The following is a 15126-nucleotide window of genomic DNA, read 5'->3' as shown; positions in this document are numbered from 1 at the left end:
ACATGTACTTTTTACATTTTTTGTACTAGGGAAAATAACTCATTGTAGAACTATTTCTAATTGACCTCTAGAGTTACTTGCACCTGAAAGCTTTATAACGCAGAGATTTCAATGCCAACTGTATTTTCAAAAGATTTTTTTTGCACCAGTGCATTGCGGTATTTTGCTTAGAAGCACTTTGTCTCCCTATGCTAGAATTTGATCTTACCTATATAGCAAGTTTACATAACAAAATATTTACCGACCTCTGGTTGGTTCTTCAACTATCAGACCTACTCATTCCTTACATGTACAGTAGCTGGTTTTTAATCAGATTGGCCATTCAACGGGGAAACTTTGCACTGGAATTGTTTTTTTTATATCGTAACTTTTGCTGATAGAAACACTTTGTATGAAAATTATTAAAAATTGTTGCTCATTGAAACACCTTTGATGAAAATTCATTTTTATAAGTGTTGCTTATGGGAAACACCTTGCATGAAGAATATTTAGTGTTGCCCAATGGAAACACCTGTATGAGGGTTAATTAAATGATTCCCAGGAGGAACATGTTGTACGAGGAATATTAATAATGTTGCCTATGAGAACGATTTTGTAAAGTGTTGCCCATGGAAACACCTTGTATGGGGCAATTAAAACTATTGCCAATTAAAACTTATTACTTGGGGAATATTATAAATAATGCCTATGGAAACGCCTTTAAAGTGTTGCCCTTGGGCAACACCTTGAATGGGGAATATTAATTGCTGTCCATGAGAACTCCTTGTATGAAGGTCTTTAAAAATGGTGCCCATTGGAAAACATCTTGTAAAGCGATTATTAAAACTCCTGCCCATTGGATATACTTTGGAAGGCGGTTATTAAAAGTGTTGCCTATGGAAACCATCTTGTATTAGGATTGCTAAAATTGATTTCTATTGGAAGCACTTTGTACAGGAATAATTTCTGTTGTACATTCAAAATTTAGCCAATAGGAAACCCTTTGCACATGAATGATTCTCTGAGTCATATTGATAGTATTGCCACACTTTGTATTGTGATGTTTTTGTGTTCATTTTTGAAGTTGATTTGAATGTATTGCAAAAGCTTGAGTTGGGAGCGGCGACTTTTATTTCTTGTATGGGCATGTAAGTGTTGTCATGATTATGACGATATATTCCGGCTGTAAAAAAACTTACATTTAAACATTTATTTACAGACAATAGTGGGCGGCGCATCAGACTGCAATGACTTTGGTTTTAACTTCAACTCCGGAACATTCCGGGGCTACCTGAAATTGTCAAAGGAATGTACCCGTGATTTGAATACAGGGAAATCGTTAGCAACAATTGGCACGTGGTACATGGTTGCAGTGACCAGTAATGCGTCTCATGCCAAGATTTACTTGAATGGTCAGTTTAAAGAAATGAACACAGTAAGTCTGGAAGTATTCAACATATTATAGGCATTTTTCAAAGACTTTTGAAGTATTTTATTTCCGTTTACAAATAAAAGTTTTAAAAAGCTTTTTAAGCTTCCTACTGAAATATTGCTTTAACTAAATACATGTATTAGATTAAGTTTGGACGTTGCGCGGCTCGAACCTACATCGGCGAGAGGTCAACACCTTAACCACACGACCATAAACATATCGTTCAATATAACTATATGTTATATGACTACAAATGTGAGATCATACATCTATTATATAATAAACACAATAAAGTCTTTGACCAAAAGTTATTGCGGTGATCATTTTAGCATAATCAGTTACAATTTTTTATGGTTTTGTCAGGTGTTGTTAAACCATATACCAACAACGGCAGGTTTCTGGATTGGTTCCGCCGTCTGCTGTCCTGCCGACTTCTTCCGAGGGATGATAAAGGTTGGTGTTTTAATACTTACCACTCCGATTATCGTAAAATGGACTTTTCTTTCTATATTTCAATCTGGACGATACCATTCATCAAGGGAAAGTTTCAAAATAAGTACTAACTCAATAGCCAACAGTGTAGACAATGGTCAGACGTGCGACACGGCTCTGCCCGCTGATGTTGGTCTGCACTGATGGTTTTGATAATATACTGGCCACCAGTAGGCTTAGTTTGAAATTGTTAATAGGAATATGTTACCAATTTTTACATGACGGTATATGGCATTCTTAGTTAGAAAGACATGTTGGTGTACCTTTAAGCAATAAGGTAATGAAATGGTTGAAACTTTTTTTCAGACTATTCATGTAGTTTGCTCTTTTCTCTGAATAGTTAAATAAATATGTAAATATATTTGTGCCTTCAGGAATGACAAATCATTTTGCCAAATATCTCTTTTATACATGTATGTATATTTGTTATCTGATGAAGAATTTTATGATTTCAGAATGTCAAAGTGTGGAATAGGGAACTAACTAATGACGAAATCAATCGTTCAATGTATAATATTGGTACACAAAACTCAACAGTAAGTTTACAACGGTCCTTGCGGACATTGTAAAAGGTTGTAATGTCATTTTCAACAGAAAGCCGTTCTAGAGATTTAATTTTAAATATATAAGCTACAACTTAAATAGCTTAAATAGTCGGATTTTTACAATATGCTATTTACTGAATTGAATAACCTCAAGGTTAATAATGCATATTTTGATGGGGAAAAAATCTTTTACAAAGGAAATATTGTCAAATGAATAAGTGTAATTTACACATTAATTTGCATACAAACGGTACTCAATTTCTAGGACATTAACCAAAGAACCAAAGAATATGCAAAAATAAACATTACTGCGTTAGTCACGCAGTAGAAATATGGTGATAAATACTGCAAAATCAGTTACTGCATACATCATGTATATTGTTTCTTGACTTGTGAATATTTTTACTTTTCTTAAAATCTTTTCTGAAAAAAAAACATGTTTCTCAAGAAATATTTTCTTACAGCATTTTGGCTCAACTTAAATCAACTTCAAAATAAACCTTTAATATCAATGATGCATGATCCATTCTTAACAAATTATAGAAACAGTGGAACCTGTCTAATCCGAGCTCACCCAGACCAGAAGATAAGTTTGGACTACAAAGGTTTCCGGATTAGAAGGGAATGATATAAGGAAATAAAACGTAAATGCATATGAAATTGCAACATAAATATTTTATTTTTATAATCTTATAAATTCATATTATTGCTCATTTAAATACATATGAATGCAAAATAATAATTACAAAATGTGTATTTGTCACTATTTTATTCAGGTGGAAGCATTAAATGACGGTTTAGTAGGTCATTGGGAGCTGGGAGATATAGCCGTACCCGCGTGCTCTGGTGGTAACGCTGTCGACCACGGTGGTGACGACTGGATTCTGAAGGACACGGAAATTATCGGCGGTGAGTAACTTTAGTGATGGAATGAAAGAAAAAATATATCGTATGACATTGTCAAATTATAAGTTCATTTTATTGTTAGATTTTTGTTACATTTTTTGACGTTGTTAGATTTTGTCATTTTAGAATTTATATTATATAATATTCATAATTGTAAGACACATTGACATTTTTGTTTCATAATATATTAATATTCCTGCAATATCTTGATTTTCTGCTATATTGCATTGTCGAATTGTCAACTTGACATTAAAAAAAATGAGCACAAAAGTAATTTTATCGCTATCTTAATATCGAACTTTGATATTTCAGGAATTCATTGTAACATTAGCCGGTTTGTAATTCCTAAAGGTGTTACTGTTCTCGTGTCTCGGTACAATGGATCTACAGGAGGAATGTTTGATGTAATTGCACAGGTTAGTTTTTCTTCTTATATAAGATATTATAATATCTTTTGCTTACCTTTTTATGAATTCTTAGTTATTGATAAATATTATTAGGGTATATACAAGATAATTATAATAGTACATGTTCACATTTGTTACGTTATCGATTTTCATTGGATATACTTATGAACATGAATGTTGCACATTTATAAATGGTCAGTATTGTGTCTTTTAATAAAAGAAACCAATGTGTATTTTGAATCCGTAACAACGACATCTGATAGATAAATTAGGCTACATAATACATAAAAGCATTGTCAATAACAATTTCCTGATTTAGGCCAATTTCCTACTATCCTTAACTTATAATAATTATTTGTTTATAAAGCGTTAAGTGAACATAATTTTTGTCCCCTGTCATTTATAAACGCGAAATTGATCTATATAAGATATATACCATCAGTTATGATAACTATTAAATTAAATTAAAAATTCATCGATATATGGCTTCTGTTTGCATTAAAGGCACAGTATGCCTTAGAAATTAATAGATATTTATTTATTTAGAAAGGTCATACATTATAACATTTAAATAATGGTTTTAGAGCATGTTAGATGCTTGTTACATACAGGAAGTAACACTTAATGTAAATTTATATGTCGTTAAAGTAGCAAATGTGAACAAAGTAGTATTTTGACTTCCGTACAAAATACTAAATCACTATAAATGTACCAAGTGTCAAAAAAAAAAGTTACAGAAGAAGAAAACAGTTCAGGTAATTTGCAAATAAAAAACAACTTGTTGGAAACTATAAAAGAATATCAAATGTAAAAAGACTTTGAGAAATAAAAATGAAAGCATTTCGAGGGCATAATGGGTATTTAAGAAACAACTAAATGTTGATAATCATAATTATGTTATTATATTCAAAACGTAGCATCTTACTCCGGAAATTATACACACAAAGATGTAGACATGATAATTAAATTGACATTTAACGGCATTTGCAATAGGAGGTTCAGATAGATGGATATTTAGACGCAGTAGGTGCCGGCTACAGAGGGGCGCCTAGTTCTAATGGTACAGGTGTCGGTGGATCACAGGGCGAGACATATAGCGGTATCGGGAAAATATCCAACCAACAGAACTATGGAGGAGGCGGCGGGGGTGCCGGGGGCAACACAATTACTGACGGTACGGGACGCTCGGGTGGGGGAGGTGGATACGGAAGTGTTGGGTACGTGGAAGTTTCGATTTAAAAAAAAAATTGGTTGGACAATATTTAAAAAAAATAAAGGATTAAAAATATTTATTATAAACATCTACCTAATTAACAAATTTTGGCATTTCATTACAAGATACATATATATATCAATTTAAAAGCTCTGTGTGTAGTCGAATGCTATGACTGTTGCTTTATGATCATACCTGAGCCTATATCAATCTATTTTAATTTTACTTTATAATTCCTTTCTCTATGGCCGAATCTATTGCAGATTAAATGGAATCAAAGTTGTCGGTGACAGGATTGGACTTGGGTCAGGCGGGCGTGTATATGGGGATGCAGATTTAAACACATTATACATGGGGTCTGGTGGGGGAAGTGGAGGAAATGCAAAAGATTTGACTACTAATCCCATAGGTAAATGAAAAATTGTTAAACCCAATTTGCTGTTTAAGTGGTTTGTCATAAAGTAATTAAAAAAATCAATTTTAATCGTCATAATTTCTATATTTCATTGTTAAATTTATTGGCTTTGAGGGAAACAGCTTCTTTAAAACACGTGAACATTATTTCAATTACAGGTGGGCGTGGTGGAAATGGAGGTGGTGCAGTAAAAATCATAGCGGAACGGTCTATTAAAATCACAGGGGTGATTTCAGTTGCTGGTGAAAACGGACAAGGCGACATCCCTGTTGGGAGTGGGTACGCTCATGATGTGTTATTTCTTTTAAGTTTTAAAATGCAAAAACTTAACTAAAAAGGAAACACCGCTTTTGTTTAATTTGTTTTATTTATCGAAAGTAACTTTGCTTCATTCATTCAAACAACATTTTTACTTTAAGGTCCATAAAGCCTCAATATTGTAAACAATTTTATTTTCAAAGCTTCTTATTTTTTATGTCATGTTAGTTTTCAAGAAAAAGAAAACTCATCTGTCTTGCAGCTGAGCCACATTTTGCCTCTTTAGCGTTTCGGCAATAAGTTAATTTATAGTGAATAAGCATTTTGTATGGAAGTCAAAATGCCATTACATTATATTCCCTATATCACAACATTCAACACTGTTTTCTTCAGGTGATAATAATTTTAAATGTTTTAAATCGATTCTTACAACATTATGAAAAAGATGTTTGCCATTTCTGTAGAAAGAAAATCAAATTGAGCCTTAAAGTGTAGAGGCAATAAAATGACAATAAACAACGAAATGTCAACCATCCAAAAGAAAAAGAAAATTTTAACGACATTTTTGTGCGTTGCAAATTTTTAAACCGGTCATAGATTTTACCTACTTAATAAATTCAGCGAATAATTACATGGAATAATTAGATATTTACATTTGATATTACAGTTGTATGGGATGTCCAGACTCCTGTGATCTGAAAAGTCCAGTCCGTTGCCTAGGTAACAGCACGACTGCTTGTTGGGATATGTCTGGGCCTGGTGGTGGTGGCAGTGGTGGTAGCATTTACCTCTCTGCAAAACTTGTTGATATTGGTAAGTATGATAACATATCAGTTATACCTATGTGTGGATTTTCATTATCAAGAGATATGTAAGGGGTCTGCATTGTAACTCCTTTAAATATCCAAGATTTTTTTATTGTTCAAAACATTGTCTTAAGATGCTGCCGAATGCAACAATGGTGTTACTTTATTACTAGTAACTAAATTTAAAAAACGTCGCCGGGTTGTAAAATATTGACTCACTTTTTGTTAGAATAAAAACAATAATATTAGGTTGTAAACGACGATAGAATAGAAAAGAATAATTTTATTTTCAATCATCGGCCTTTACAGGCATATCACATAATAATGATATTGTATTAAGGTGCACAGATATGCACTAGCAATTATTTTTTCAAGTCAATCATTTTTGTTATGCCTTACTGATAGGAACGTAATAAAATTTATGAATAATAAACAACATATCGTGCTAAAAATCTTGAACTTCTAAAGATAATATAGTAACCTAAAATGAATGATAATTCCTATTTATAAATGCGAATTATATACATTTATGCAGTAAAATTCTGTATATATGTGCGGGGTTGAGCTTAATCTTTGTTAATTAAAACGTATATATTCATTTTTAAACTTTTCTACACACATCCGTCCATCATTTCTGTAATCATATCTATATTGTTTAAAGGGTATCAGAAACTATGGGCTATGGGCGGCGATGGAGGGGCAGGAGGCAGCCATTGTTGTGGTGGTCCGGGCGGCATGGGTCGTATCAGAATCGATTCTCTAATTACGAAGGGAATTGTGGGAGATAACCATGGTGTTGTAAAGACGTCAACGTTACAGGATCAGTTTGTTGTAAGAATTGCGCGTTAGATTTGTAAATTATTACCTAAATATAATATGACATACAATGAGCAGATATATTTAGTACAAAGACGTTTCACCATTTTTTGTCAAAAGCAAATCTGTTATATTACCTAACAACTAAGCTGATAATTTTGTATAACAAGTTTAGCGGTTTAAATAACGAAAAAAAAAAAAGAAACAAAAAAGAAAATAAAAAATAACAAGCAAACACCCCCCCCCACAAAAAAAGGAAAAAAAACCCTCCCCTATATAGAAAACATGAATTTATCCATTTCTATCTTGCAGTTTCATTCAATTAATTTGTACAATCACATCTATACTTTCTGCTGACAATTTGTGCTCTTATAGAAGAAAATAAAAACATCTCCATCCTTGCTCTATAGTTTATCAGCAGTTCTATGCCAGCTCTATTCCGAATTAAATATTTCAGGACCATAGTCAGTCGGGTCAGAAGCAGATAGACTATAGAAACACTGTTTACGGAAACGAGGTATTCCGAGGATGTTTCCGGGATATTCCGACAAACCGGACATTAGCGATTGCCATACCTAGTACATCCGTGACGAACTCTAAGATGACACCGGACTATTGTAAACAACTTTGCAGGTCTAGATTCTACCTATTGTATTAAGTTTCTTGTCTTTTTTCATTTATGACAAACCCCTTGTTCACATCTTTCGTCGAGCCAGATGACTGCTTTCTAGGTGTCTAAATCTGTTCCAGCAACCAATATTTTGGATGTCAAAATAAAGTTTACCTTTTGCGGGACTAAGCGACGGCGCCTTGAGTCACGGTTATTAAAAGTCGCGGTTATTAAAAGTCGTGCAACAATGGCACATACTAGCTTGATTTTATCCGTATATAATGTTTTCTTTTAGTGTTTATGGAAGAATGTGAAATACTTGTACTGTATGCAGTACTGGTTGGGGAGATAACTCCGACACTAAATTACATATCTTTTGCAATATTTTAATTATCTTCCTGTATATTTTAAATATTGAACCACCTAAACAAAGTTCAGTTCAAAGACTTTAAATTACACTACAAAATTATGTATGAAAATTGAAACGGGTACTTCCTTAAGGTCCTGAATTAAGTATACAAAACAGAGTATTTTTACCCCACAACAGTAGATAAAATCGACGCTTAAATTTTAAAATAAAAATGAAAGAGAAATCGGCATCAATAATTTATTTTTACATCTTATATGTTTTATCTATTATTTTGTTGAAATGAAAACAATTTTTCAAAAATCTTTCCCAAGTCAGTGACCTGTGGTCAATACAATTCTAACTACCTTATTGTAATTTAGTAAAAAGAACGTTTTGAAACAGTTAAGATTACTTGAAATATACTAAAAAGTTTATCAACTTGCAAAAAATCATAACATTCTGTCCTGCTCCTATACTATTAGGTGACAATTAGCTTCTTTGTTGAAAAACAAAATTATTACAATAATATATATCAAGTGTCGGGGCTATCTATGCGTCTGAGTTATCTCTCCGACCACTGTACATGAAAAAAAGCCCAGTATTGTTTAATCTTAATTAACGAACTATTTTCTAAGAACATAGAAATGTTAAGGATTTATTCTATATTTTCCCAAATGAAATTTTGTTATATTATTATTTTTTAAAAAACCCATAAAATACGTAATATCATTGCTTTAAAAAAAAAAAATATTTTCAGGGACAGAAATTTTAAATATTCTGGAACTGAAGGCACCAACCTATGTTTCTGTGACAATCACTTAGATATGAGTAAAAAGGTTCATGACAGGTATTATTTAAATATATATTTTTATATAATAATATTTTGTGTATGAGTTGTATTATTTTTGTGAGTTTTGTTCATAGATTGAGTTGTACTCACTGTGAGTTTTGTTTACGGTGTGAGTTGTACTCATGAAGTGAGTTGTGCTCACGGTGTGAGTTGTGTTCATGACGTGAGTTATGCTCACGATGTGAGTTATGTTCATGAAGTGAGTGGTACTCACGGTGTGAGATATGTTCATGACGTGAGTTGTACTCACGATGTGAGTTATGTTCATGAAGTGAGTGGTACTCACGGTGTGAGATATGTTCATGAAGTGCGTTGTACTCACAGTGTGAGTTATGTTCATGAAGTGAGTGGTACTCACGATGTGAGTTATGTTCATGAAGTGCGTTGTACTCACGGTGTGAGTAGTGTTCATGAAGTGAGTTGTGCTCACGATGTGAGTTGTATTCATGAAGTGAGTTGTGCTCACGGTGAGAGTTATGTTCATGAAGTGAGTTGAATTCAAGGTGTGAGATTTGTTCATGAAGTGAGTTGAATTCAAGGTGTGAGTTGTGTTCATGACGTGAGTTGTGCTCACGGTGAGAGTTATGTACATGAAGTGAGTTGAATTCAAGGTGTGAGATTTGTTTATGAAGTGAGTTGTATTTATGATGTAAGTTGTGCCACAGTCAATTCCAGTTGATAGTATTAAATGTTTGGTAGGAAGAGTGTTCTTTGAGCAGGGAAAATCAGGGTTAAATAATGTTTGTGTGAGTGTATTTAAAAAATAAATGCATTGTGAAAGTGTAAGTGGAGTGAATTGATATGAAATGACTGACCGTGCGACCACAAACACGCATCAGGGATGTGCAAGGAAATGTGACCGTACGACCCCATGTACGCATCACAAAAGCCCCTATTATATTGAATAGGGGGCACAAATATGTCATTCCTACAGCACGTGATTATATCACGTGATTACACGAATACATTCACCAGGGGTGGAAGAATTTGTTCATTCAAATGGTTTATATAGCAGCTGATTACAACGAATAATTTGGAAAGAAATTTGAATAATTTGTGATTTTTTTTTCAAAGTTATAAATAAATATTATTTGTATTATAGGGATTTTATTGATAAAAAAACTTTTTCTTTACCGCGGTATATTTTTTTACCTGATAATCGAGTATTTTATTAGTTTCAGTCGAAATGAAACGTTATAAATACGTATATTTTCAAAGGCGATGAATAGTTATACAATGTATTTGCCTGAGGCATCTTTATCACTTGTTTATAACATACAATTTTTGATAGAATGTAAAACTTAGCTTTTGTAGCTAGTAAGCTAGCTTGTAAAGACATGTGCGTTAGATTTCTGTGCTTTTGAGTAGAAACATTTTTATTCGCACATTAGATGCATTTGTTTAAGTTTTATTCCCATTGTCTGTTCGGAAAAGATATTTCTATTGCAATCGTATATATATCTTTCCTAGCCATTGCGAATTTGTCAGTTTAACTGGTCCTTTTGATATTAAAAACTTCACAAAAAATCACCACCATCATCATCGTCATCATCGTCATCATCGTCATCATCGTTATCATCATCATCATTATCGTCATCATCGTCATCATCGACAACAAGAACAAGAACAAGAACAACAACAACAACAAAAAATCGACAAAAAAGAACAACAAAAAACAATGACCAAAAAAATAATAAGAATAAAAAAATAAATAAAAATAAACAATACAACAATTTATCTCTATCAATTTATTTACTTTTTCTTGCTGTGCAGTGAATGTGGACAAGCATGTCAGGGTAATCCATTGTGGACATGTGGTGGCACGAACAGGCTGCAGGTGTTTGGTCCGCCACCAGGAGCACCTGCCACGGGTCATAATGTTCTCTCTAAATGTGTACCATGGTGTGTTACTGCTGATGCAGGGACTGATAATGTAAGATAATATTCTGTCTATTCTATAGGACTTGCAATTATAATCATCAATCTTTTAGATGTATAAGACATTTAAAATTACTAAGAAAAATTATCTTGTACAAACGGTTTGTGCGCTTAAAGCAGCACGCCTCCATATTCATGCTAAATTTCATGAAAAATTTGAAAATGAATTTGAATGTATAATATTGTGAAATAACCAAAAGGAAGCAATTTACACATTATCTATGGCACTTACAACCCACGTAAATTACCGAAAAGTGGTCAAAATATGCATAAATAGCCCTTATTGCGTTAGTAACGCAGTAGAAATATACTTGTAAATACCGAAAAATCAGTCTTTAACCGCACATAACATGTAAAATATTACTTGAATCTTGAATCATTTTACTTTTCCTAAAATCTCAGTACATATTTCTCAAGTTTGATTTTATTGAAATATTTTGACTCATCTGGAGGCATGCAGCTTTAAAGCTATACAATCCTTAATACTTGGGAGGGGACGTTCCGATTATTTCTTGTCCTCTTCCGTGACCACGAGATACAACTCAGAAAAAAATCGGAATGTCTGCTTTGTCCTTCGGTAATGGGTCATATGACACGTCAAAAATCTTTAAACATCTTTGTAATATTGTATATGAGCGTCCTTTGATTAGAATAAAGTTAATTTATAAATTTGAATTAGCCTGGGGGTAAAAAATATTATATCATCTCTAAACTAAAATTTTCGTTTTGTGTTTTAAAAATGAATTTTTGTTTTTAAACATGTTGCAGTGGCCCTGGGGGTAGCTAGACTTACACACAGAACAGGGAACATAAAATGAGTGTGCAACATTTTCATTTTGCCATTTTTGGCGTATTTTAGGGATTTCGTTTTTTCTATTTCGTAATTGGTAAGCTTGCAGCGTTAAAACTTTCATTATAGCGGAAATAAAACTATAGTGAACGTTGATAAAATTTCTTTCGTTCAGCCAAAATGGGGACAATGTATCAAGAAACCGCCAAGTGTAACAAGTTGGGATGTAAAGTGTGAGTGCAGTCCAGGTAAAACGGGACCAAATTGTGATCAGGTACGTTAATTCATTATGACAATATTGCATTCGTAACGCCAAATAACGGTCATAATTATAAGGCAGTTATCATATTGTGGCATCATTCCGTCTTACTTTACTATTTGTTAATGTTAATTTCAATTCATAAATGAGTTAATTTAGTGACATGAAACGAATTGGGGTTTACCAAAGTTTGCTTTCATGGTTTGGTCAACGAGCAAAAGGTCCATGTACTAAGTAGTGACTATCACGTGCCTACTAAAATATTTTTGATATTTACTTGTACACATATCTGTGTCATTACGCGGAGGATTATTGTTTTATATTTAGCAATGCCCATCTTGGACCTATGGTACAGCATGCAGGAGAAATTGCACATGTAACCAATCCAATACTGCAATGTGTGACCCGATCAACGGTGTATGCGTGTGCAAATCGGGCTTCAAGGGAACCAGCTGTCAGGATAAGTGCCCGGATGGATACTACGGCGAAGGCTGCAAGCGTGAGTTCAAAATTCAATCCATAAACGACAAGTTTGCATGTATACAAATAATGCTAAAATATCTATTCGAAACTATTGATTTTTTAACATTCTGAGTTGTTTTAAACAATGTTTGCATAACCAAAAGTTCAAAATACTACATAGCAAGAGATACTTGCTAAATACTCATTTAATTTAAGTTTTGTAATAGTACTATATTCTAGATATTTTCAGAAAATACAACTAAGAAACAGACCATACTTCAATTATATCTCTAGTCAGCAATTTATAAGTGTTTGTCAGTGTTTTTCTTACCTGTTATATTGACGTCACATCCTATTTTAGATGCATGCAATTGCTCCAGCAACGCTATTTGTGACCATATGACAGGAAATTGTGCGTAAGTATCGCTTTGTGTAAACTTTTTTTTTAATTGCAAGACATGCCTCTTGATGAACAAATTTCAACATATATCAAACTTTGTTTTCTGTTTGCACCCTGATAAGATAACGTTAAAGCTGCATTTTGTAAGTTTTTTTGTGTTTAAAAGACGATATTTTCCTCTTAGGCCTAAAGACAAATTACTTACCCTGCAAACATCAAAATACTGATTATTTATTCTGCAATCACCTAACATAATTTCAACCCTTGTGCAAAATTCCCCGGTCAGGTGTATGCTCACAAACGCCTTTAATAGCGAGCTAGGATATCTGCTCGCATATAGTCAAAAGTATGATGATTTTAAAAAGTTTGACCGGAAGTACTTTATTCAGGTTTGGCATTGTGAAAACAATAACAACGAAATGCAATGCTTCTGTATGTTTCAGCTGTCAACCAGGGTGGATGGGACCCGGATGTAATTTCCCATGTCCTGTAAACACATATGGTGTAAACTGTTCACAATCATGTTCCAATAGATGTAGCCACGGAACATGTAATCCTGAGGATGGAACATGTCAATGTTACCCCGGTTATGGAACACGTATGTATTCGCCATAAAATCGTAATAAATCGGCATATTTCGACAATTTCCGTGATTTTCAAATTCAAGCGGAAATTTTACCATGAGCTAAAAATCTTGTCACTTAACGGTTGTCAAAATAATAAATAATACGAAATGAGCGGAATTTAAAAGAATTTGTAAACACAGCTGTCCAGGGTTATGATACCTTAAATTAAAACTTTTTGTACGAGTCTATTAATTGAGGATAGTGTTTCTTCATTGAAGAGTTTTTTTTTATCTTAACTGCACTGTGATCAAGAATTGAGCTTATTTAAACCTCTCTAGACTTACCGATATGGGTGTTATATTCGTGGCTACTGTAAGCCTCGAAGCAAGACCGCTGGAACATCTCTTCTTAAAAAGCTATGCTATGTTAAAGACGTACCTTTGATAAACTTATCTGTATTATAACATACCCTTGATACTCTTTGTGAAAACATTGAAAAAGTTATGACGGCTTGTTACTTCAAATACGAATAAATAACAAATAAAAAATTTGATTCAATTTCAGAGTTCTGTTCAGAAAAGTGCGAACCTTTCAGTTACGGACAAGATTGCCTGCAATCATGTGACTGCTCCGGTCAGAAATGTGACCCGTTCACTGGACGCTGTATTTGTGGCAACGGCTATACTGGAAATAAGTGTGAATCAGTAAGTTTGACAAGCCTTGGAATGTTTTGTTTGTTTTTGCTCCAGCGACTCTATGTAGTTAAAAAATAATCTAGGTCCAATATTTTTCCTACTTATATATGAAATGGGAACAGAACTGCTATAGCGTAAAAGATAAGCATATATTCGTCTGAAAAATCCAGTGGAGGTAACTAGTACAATACTGATTACAGAAGCATGCAGGAGTTGTGTGCCACAATGGTTATATAAGGGGGGATACTCTCAATGAGTGTGATATACGATAAGAACACATTACCGGTATATTAGATCTGTATAATATTAAATTATAAAAGGGGTTTCTTGTAATTGAAAATAAATCCCCATATCACTCGCAATTTTCTTTTCAGATTTGTAGGTTCGGCACGTACGGGTTAGATTGTGCTAAAAAGTGTGCGTGTCAAAATGGCGCTGGTTGTGACCATATCACCGGCGAATGTTACTGTGCACGTGGATATAGGGGTGAGACCTGCGGAGACGCTTGTTCACCCGGGCAGTAAGTATGAGTCACCGTCATATAATAAATAATGATATAACTACACTACAAGTAAACTAAACTATTATATGTAAGAAACTAATTTATACTGCGTTCAACTTTATCATTATTTTTGTATCTAATATTTGTTAAAAAAAAGTAGAGTGAAAAAAGATCTTTTATTTGTCCTGGTTAATTTGACGCTTGATTTCTCTATCCCTGCGACCCTTGAAATAAAGATTTTTGACATATTTGCACGTGCTTATATAATTATCACTCTGCTGACACAGATTTGGTGATGATTGTGGCAACACGTGCTCGTGCGTTGCTAGTAATACATTAGCGTGTGATATAGCGACTGGAAAATGCACGTGTAAACCCGGTTTCTATGGAAACAATTGTGAACTACCATGTGAAGACGGTTACTATGGCAACCAAT

The 15126-nt window shown here is 33.5% G+C and overlaps 1 protein-coding gene across 1 annotated transcript in view; it reads left to right on the top strand.

The window, feature by feature from the left end:
- LOC132752620 (uncharacterized) overlaps window positions 1-15126 on the top strand; it is a 40598-nt gene that overhangs the window by 13032 nt on the left and 12440 nt on the right. Inside the window, exons 15-34 of the mRNA XM_060742963.1 lie at window positions 1199-1414; window positions 1775-1864; window positions 2359-2439; window positions 3225-3357; window positions 3667-3770; window positions 4755-4978; window positions 5238-5383; window positions 5548-5668; window positions 6315-6460; window positions 7115-7284; window positions 7727-7902; window positions 8986-9075; window positions 10852-11011; window positions 11982-12080; window positions 12393-12564; window positions 12889-12943; window positions 13371-13525; window positions 14058-14197; window positions 14563-14708; window positions 14978-15126. The exon at window positions 14978-15126 is cut by the window's right edge and continues 44 nt beyond it. Coding sequence (XP_060598946.1) covers window positions 1199-1414; window positions 1775-1864; window positions 2359-2439; window positions 3225-3357; window positions 3667-3770; window positions 4755-4978; window positions 5238-5383; window positions 5548-5668; window positions 6315-6460; window positions 7115-7284; window positions 7727-7902; window positions 8986-9075; window positions 10852-11011; window positions 11982-12080; window positions 12393-12564; window positions 12889-12943; window positions 13371-13525; window positions 14058-14197; window positions 14563-14708; window positions 14978-15126 — 2773 coding nt within the window. The remainder of the gene's footprint in view (window positions 1-1198; window positions 1415-1774; window positions 1865-2358; window positions 2440-3224; window positions 3358-3666; window positions 3771-4754; window positions 4979-5237; window positions 5384-5547; window positions 5669-6314; window positions 6461-7114; window positions 7285-7726; window positions 7903-8985; window positions 9076-10851; window positions 11012-11981; window positions 12081-12392; window positions 12565-12888; window positions 12944-13370; window positions 13526-14057; window positions 14198-14562; window positions 14709-14977) is intronic.

Source organism: Ruditapes philippinarum, unplaced genomic scaffold (genome assembly GCF_026571515.1).
Source record: "Ruditapes philippinarum isolate M1 unplaced genomic scaffold, ASM2657151v2 ctg4406_1_1_1_1, whole genome shotgun sequence".
Lineage (NCBI taxonomy): Eukaryota > Metazoa > Mollusca > Bivalvia > Venerida > Veneridae > Ruditapes > Ruditapes philippinarum.
This window is presented reverse-complemented; position numbering and strand designations above follow the sequence as displayed.